The sequence below is a fragment of the Physeter macrocephalus genome, chromosome 20 (assembly GCF_002837175.3).
Source record: "Physeter macrocephalus isolate SW-GA chromosome 20, ASM283717v5, whole genome shotgun sequence".
Classification (NCBI taxonomy): Eukaryota; Metazoa; Chordata; class Mammalia; order Artiodactyla; family Physeteridae; genus Physeter; species Physeter macrocephalus.
In genome coordinates this window covers 65726071-65733449 of record NC_041233.1, presented here as the reverse complement: position 1 = coordinate 65733449, position 7379 = coordinate 65726071, and the positions used below count along the sequence as shown (strand labels likewise).

Here is a 7379-nt window from a genome sequence, read left to right as displayed (position 1 = left end):
GTGATGTAACTCCAGCAAGCCTCCAGGGTGAAGAGTACAGACCCTAGAACCTGATCATGCTGCATGCAGTGCGCTCCCACCACTGTGGTTAACCTTGAGCAAATCACTTGTCCTCTGAGACTCAGTTTCCTCACCTGTTAAATGGGGATCGTAATAGTACCTACCTCATGGGGTTTGGGGGACGATTAAATGAAACGGAGCTTATAACAGACTTACCATCGTGTCTAGCACAGGAGAAACACATGGTAAATGGCAGCTTTGTTATTGCTTGTACTTTTAAAGGTGTTTTATAATGCATAAGTATCTTTGAATTTCAAATATACATAAATTCAGACATTCCCAGAGTCTTAATGCTTTTGAAAACTCAGATAACAGACAGACCATTTAATTCATATTTATTTCACATTTGATCTGTAAATTTTTTATTTAAAAAAATTCCACTGTCATTAGCAACATGTGCTGACATTAGTTTTTCTTTAGAGAAATAAGAGCACAGGCCTTAAAGAGTCTCTGCCTAAAACATGGGGAAACTTGGATGTAAACTAGGTCTCCACCCTCCTCCCTTGACTTTGGGAGTTCATTAATGACTTGATCTCAACCAGAAAAAATAGGGAGGAAAAAATGGACAACACTTTGATACCTAGGAGCTCTTGGGGCAGGAACTGTACAGTTTGGCAGGCCCATTTGTCTCTTCAAACTGTTTACCTTGGGCAAATTGTATCAGGTTTGCTTCTTCCACATAATTTCCACTTCTCCGTGTCTAAAAACAGCAGGTAAAAGATTCCCCACAGTCAGCACTTTGGGGGAGGGAGGGGTGCACATACATACAAGATGGAAACATACATATTTTTCAAGCAGTGGCCCCCGAGGAAAGGAGGGAGGGGACACTGGAAAGAGAAGGTTTTAAAGTGAGGTACTGGGGCGAAGAAGGATGCATCAGAGGATAATGGCTTTATACACAGGGCTGCTGCAAGGCAGAAACGTTCATTTACTTCTGTCTTGGTCCATCATTGTAATATTTACATAGGAAAAGGCAATTATGCTGTTAGGCACAGGGGAAAAAATGGACAGAAATCTTTTCTCCCTCAGGAAATCTCAGCAGGTCCAGTCCCAAGGGACAGTCACCAGTTGCTGGTGAAAAGGACACAGAGGGAGGTAATGACAACAGAGAAGGGCTCACATTGCAGAGAGGCTTGCCCTGAGCCAGCCACAATGTGTCTGCCTGGAGAGCATCTCCAACAGCCAGGATGCCAACATCAAAAGCCAAGCGACATTGCAGACAACGTATACTATCAAAAATAGTGTATATTTACAAGGGTGGGGGATGGGAGGGCGGGCAGGGCTGCCCTGAGCTTTTGTTTAAAAATAGAGTCGGGGGCGGAGGAGAGCCAGGCCTGGGTACCCCCATCTATTAACCCTTTGTGAGCCATCCCCTCTGGGCTCTCGTGCTTGCTCTGAACCACGGTGAGAGCTGGATCCAGGGGAGGCGAAAATACTCTTAGGAAACAATACTGATTTGGGGGCCCGCCCAAGAACCCAGGAAGATGGCTCCGAGTGAGGAGCGGCCCTAAGAACAATTGGGTGGGGGAGGCGTTGCCCTCACGGTCCCCCAGCCACCCCCAGCCAGTACTTTTCTCTGTAGGAGAGTGCAGGTGCCGGCAGGGCGCCGCAGAGCAACCCTCGGGCCAAGAAACTCGGAATAGGCAGGACCCGGGTTTCGGAGTGCTGGGACTGCGTAGACGCGCCCCTGGATCCCAGCGGCCTCTGTCGGCGCGAGTCTGTTCGCGGGGCGCGGACTCCGCGCTCACACAATCCGCTTCCTGTCCCCCCGGCAAAGGATCTTCTTGAAGGCGCGGCGGAAGTCGTGATTGAAGATGGTGTAGATGACCGGGTTCAGCGAGCTGTTGCAGTAGCCGAACCAGAAAAAGAACTTGAAGAGCGTGCGCGGCACCGAGCAGCCGACGGCCGTGAGCGTGTAGGTGAAGAAGAAGGGGAACCAGCACGCCACGAACACGCCGATGACCACCGCCAGCACGAAGGTGAAGCGCTTCTCGCGGTTCTGCCGCCCGCGCCAGCGCGACGCCTTGGCGCCTCCGCCGCGCTCCTCCCCGTGCCCGGCCGCGGGTGCCCCCGGCCCCGTCGCCCCTGGCCCGCGCCGCGGCAGGCTGTCCCCGGGCTTCACCTGGCTCGCCCGGGCCTTACCCTTGGCCCGGGGGCCGCGCTCGGACCTGCGGGTCCCCGGGGGCCGCTCGGCGTGCTCGGACGAGGAGCTCTCCTCGAGGTCCAGCGCGTCGGCGTCCCGCGGCCCTGCCGGCGTGGGCTCCCCCGGGGCACCGTTGAGCTGGGTCGGCAGCGACTCCGCCTCGGCGCCCACGGGGCCCACGCCGCGCTCCGGGCCCAAGCCGTTGGGTCTGCGCTTGGCGCCCCCCGGCAGCGTGGCGGCGGCATCAGGACCCCTGCGACTGGGCGGCACGCGGGTGCGGCGCTTGGCGATCTGGTAAATGCGCACGTAGACCAGGATCATGATGAGGCAGGGCGCGAAGAAGGAGCCGATGCACGACGAGATGACGTACCACTTCTGGTCGTTGATCTCGCAGCGCGGTTCGGCCGGCTGCTGGCCACCACTGCCTCCCTTCTTCTCGATGGAGATGAGCGGCGGGAAGGAGATGACGGCCGAGATGACCCACACGGTGACGATGATGGCCTTGATGCGGCGTGGCGTGCGCTTCAGGTTGTACTCTATGGCCTGGGTGATGGACCAGTAACGATCCAGGCTGATGGCGCACAGGTGCACGATGGACGACGTGCAGAAGAGCACGTCGAGCGCCAGGTAGATCTCACACCACGCCTTGCCGAAGTACCAGTAGCCCATGACCTCGTTGGCCAGCGAGAAAGGGATGACAAGCGTGGCCACCAGGATGTCGGCCGAGGCCAGAGACACCAGGAAGAGGTTCTGGGGCGCCTTGAGCGCGCGGCTTGTGAACACGGCAATGATGACAAGCACGTTACCGAACACCGTGAACAGCATGAGCAGGCCGGCCAGGCACACCAGCGTCAGCGTCACCTGCAGGGAGTAGGGGGTGGCTCGGGCGCCACCCCCCGGGGCCTCGGTCCCGTTCCAGCTAGCGTTGCTCGCGTCCGGCTGCAGGGAGCCCATGGGCGCGAAGCTGCCTTCGGCCAGCGCCTGCTCCTGGCGGAACATGAACGCGGGTGCCCGCTCGCCTGGGCCTGCTGCCAGCTGCCTTCCGGCCGGCGCCCGTTGGTCCTCCTCTTCCTCCTGCGCCCCGCTCGCCCCGCCGCGCCTCACATGGAGAAGCGGCCTCTGGGAGGCCGAGCCCGAGCTGGGGGACCGCTAACGGCCCATGGGCCCGGCTCCCGCGAACCGCGCCTGGCCCGCGCTTCGAGCGCTCGCGGTCGGCGCCTTCTCGCTCCCAGCTCCTAAGCACAGCCAAGTTTTATTTCTAAGCGGCGGGAGAGAGTAGGTCGAGCCGATGAGGAGAGAGAGATTTATTCTTCAAGAAGAGAGAACAAAAATCATCGGTGGCCTGATGACTTGGAAGGATAACAGGAAATTAAATATATCTCTATGTATATCTTTGACTCTTGAGCCTGAGCGAAAGCAAGAGGTCTTACCGTGTGCGGGGCCCGCCCCCACCCCGAGAGGCAGCCGAGGGGTGCTGATGCTGGCTTGGGGTCCTATGTCTGTCTCCTTACATCCCCGAAGCGATTAACGACTCTCTCGCTTCCCCCAGACGCTGCGGGGCCGGCGAAGCCCGGGCTGGGGCCAGGGTGCGGACTCTGCCGCCTCTCGGAGCGCCGCGGGACTTCCAAAGTTGCGTGCCCTGCAGGGGCTGGGGAGCAGCGCGCGGAGCTCGGAGGCGGCGGCGGGGTGAGGGGTGTGCGGGCCGCATGAAGGCGCCCCCTTCCTCAGGCGGGCCCGGGCGGGTGGGCGATCGGCCCTCCAGGAGCCGCGGCCGAGGCAGGGGATCTCCTGGGCGTCGGCCCGGCGAGCTTCGGGCGCTGAGCGCGACGGGACAGCTGGGGTCCGAGGGCAGCGTGAGTTGGGGCAGGAGCGCAGGGCTTGGGGGAGAAGGTGCTGGGGGTGGCCGGGCGGCGGCGCGCCGGCTGCTGGGCGTCTGCACGGAAGCTGGGGCCGGTGCTTCTCCGTGGCGCTCACGGTGGACTCGTTTTATAGCCCCAGGATCAAGCCAGCGTTGCCGAGCAGCCGGCGTCACCCCCACGTGGGAAGCCGACCCTCCCCCGCCCCTTGCGCCTCCCCTCCGCGGGTCTGGAGCCCGCGCCGGGCGCCGGACCCACTGGAACCCTGGCCCCCTGGCAAAACTGGCCCTTTGGGGAGGCGGGTACCTTAAGTGAGGGATTTAGAGAGCGTGCCCGGGGAGTGGGGAGCGGTCCCTCCTGGGAATTGGCCAAGCATCTCTGAGACCGCCGAGCAGAACGAGTCGGGCACCCGGGAGTGCCCACATCGAGCTGAGTGGGACTCGGGCGGAAAGGGTGGGGGACCCCCGGCCGACTCGGGAGAAGCAACCACCGGTACGGGTCGCATCCGGAGCAGCCCCGCCCTGGGCCGGGCCACACTTTTCCGCAAGTGCTCCTGGCGGTGGGGCAGTGGGGCTGGTGAAAGAGGAAGGTGCACGTCCGGATCCAACCCCTGGGACGAAATGGGAAGCATCCCCCGGGGAGCGGGCCCCGCCAGAGTTCAGAGCTCTGCTCTGGGGAGAAACGGCCACTTGTAGTCCCAGCTGCAGAGCTGTCTGAGAGACACTAGCAGGCCGGATCTGAACCGCGCCCCCTAGACCGCAGTGAGGAGGGGTCCTGGAGCGGAGGCCGCACGCGGCAGCAGAGCGAGGGCGCACTGACACCTGCCGGCCGCTTGCCGTCACCGCTGCCAAGCTACAGGCCAGCGCTTGTAGCCTACTCCCGCCCCTGCAGTCCTTTACCTACAGAGCCTTCTCCCATTTCAGGACAAATTTGTGTCCAAGCTCAGGAAAAGAGAACCAGATTTCCAATTGCACTTTGTCATGTTGCAGAAATCTTCCGAAGGATACACTCGTGTGTGTGTACCCTCTCCCCCAGCGAGAGTGAGGATTGGTCTGATAAAGTCACATCAGGAAGGGCTCTGCAGGCAACAGAGCCCGGGACTGGCATTCCCCGCTGGACCGGCACAGCGCAGCCCACCCTTCCCGCAGATCCGAGAGGCCTGGATTCTGCCTGGCTGGTTGCTCTGCTCTGGCCTTCTCTGAACCATTGTGTCTTTGTTGAGGCCGGAAAGCTAGACTCCACCCCCCTCCACACCTCCATTTCAGATGCACACACGCTGCATCTTTCAGTAAGGGGAGGATGCCGGCCAAGAGAAGAGAGAATATTTTCTATGTCCTCTCTGATAGGAATAGCATGGAGTGGGGGTGAGTGCAGTTTTCCTCTGCCTGCTAGATGTCCTGAGATAGATTTTAACGGTTGCTAGAGTACCAGCTTGCATTGTGCTATCTGCACTTTTCAAATAAACAGCAGGCAGTTTAAGGGTGAGGCCCAGGAGGATAGGAACTGTCAGCAGGAGAGAGATTAGACCTAAAGAAAAATTGTCTTATTTAAGGACCTACTAAACCAAAATACCTTATGCAGTCAACTAAGCTGGAAGTTCCAAGGATTGAGCAGATTGCCTCTCTGCCCGGCAGGGTTCAGGCTCAGGGGCCGAGGACTAGATTAAGGACCTTGAGCATCACCCTCAACACCAACTAATGTCTACAGCCCCCACCAGTGATACAGGCCCAGTGATACAGTGATTGATGCTGTTGCTCTTGATGTAGATAGTCCTGAAGTCTGTACTTTTCAAAGTACTTCACAGGTGTCTCATGTGACTTGAGTACGTTTATCTCCTGATTTTTGCTCCAGTGGGATGACCTCCCTTTCCAGTCTTAATTCTGAAGAGCCTTTCTAATCCCCTTTTCTGGAGCATCTAAAGAAAGTTAAGGCAGAATTTCCTCCCTCTGTTGAGTCCATTCTTTTCCATCTTCTAACCAATTCTCAGCCCTGTATATTCTGTCAGGGGGCAGAGACATTGCACTAGGCTCAGTTGCAAATGTGGTTACACTCACCTTTGCACAGAAACTAGGAGCTCCAAACCTCAAGTATGAATGCTAAGAGAGCCAAAAACCAAAGCCCATGGCAATCTGGACTTCACTGTGTTGTTCCCAGACCTTGGGGACTGAGTTTTGAGAGGCCATCAACTCCCATCTCCACACCAGCTGCTGACACACATCTCTCCTTCCTATCTCATTTCAGAAGCAAAAAGGGAAATGAAAACAGAGGCCACAGTGCTTTTCTTTCTTGGAATCTCTGCTGCTAGCCTGTGTATGACACCTCTTGTCACATTTTCTAAATGCTTCCCAAACAGCCAGTCATTTTCTTAATTCCTGGGTTTGGAAACTTTTCTCCTAAAATGCAAACAGGCTTTTCAAAGAGCTAGGGTCTCAGAGGCCAATACACCACAATTATTAATAATAACAATAGCTGCCTTTTGTTAAGTTCCTAGTACGCAACACGTCCAAGGCTATATACAGAACCCTCTTATATGCAGAGTTCTTCCTCTTGATACACGTATCTTATCACCAAAGGCTCTGCCTCCTTAGTTTGACACTCATGATCAGTATCTCTGAGCTTTAAAAAGCTGGGTGGATGCCATTATTTATTTATTTATTTATTGCTAGAAGATTTAGTGTTGTGCTTGCTGAGTGAGACAGCATTGAGCAGAGAGATATCCACAAAGACAATAATTCTTCACCAGGCCTGTATATCAGCATTGCCTGGGAAGGTGAAATACACTTACTGGTGCTCCACCAGGGTAATTATGATTCATCAGGTCTGCGATGGGATGCAGGGTGTGTATTTTAGCAAAGCTCTGTGGCAGATGCTAATATGCGTGCTCAGTTAAGACTCACTGCTCTAAGTAATAAATCTCAGTGGGGGCAGGAGTGATGAGCAATTGCCTTGGTGGGGGCAAGAAGGGGGTGTCCAAATGACCTGGGAACTTTTATCAAGCCAGCCTGAGCTATCAAGAATGGGCTCCAAATTGAGAATAACTGTCCTGATTCTTCTGGGACAGCCAGGAGGGTGTCACAACCCTCCAGGCACATGAGGCATAACAAACAGTTGAGAGCCACTGTAAATATGGAGGTTGGCATTCCTGGCCTGAGGAGAAGTCACTCCTGGGCACACAAATGGGGGTCCACTATTATTTCTACTATTAGTAGATACTACAGAGGATCTGAATAGACATTTTCCCAAAGAAGACATACAAACGGCCAACAGGCACATGAAAAGATGCTCAACATCACTAATCATCAGAGAAATGCAAATCAAAA

The 7379-nt window shown here is 56.1% G+C and overlaps 1 protein-coding gene across 1 annotated transcript; it reads right to left on the bottom strand.

The window, feature by feature from the left end:
* Nucleotides 1–389: 389 nt before the first annotated feature.
* ADRA2A (adrenoceptor alpha 2A) lies at nucleotides 390–3222 on the bottom strand. Its single transcript, XM_024121496.3, has one exon. It carries the CDS (start codon nucleotides 3200–3202, stop codon nucleotides 1805–1807), a length of 1398 nt encoding a protein of 465 aa, XP_023977264.1. The 5' UTR covers nucleotides 3203–3222; the 3' UTR covers nucleotides 390–1804.
* Between the last annotated feature and the right edge of the window lie 4157 nt (nucleotides 3223–7379).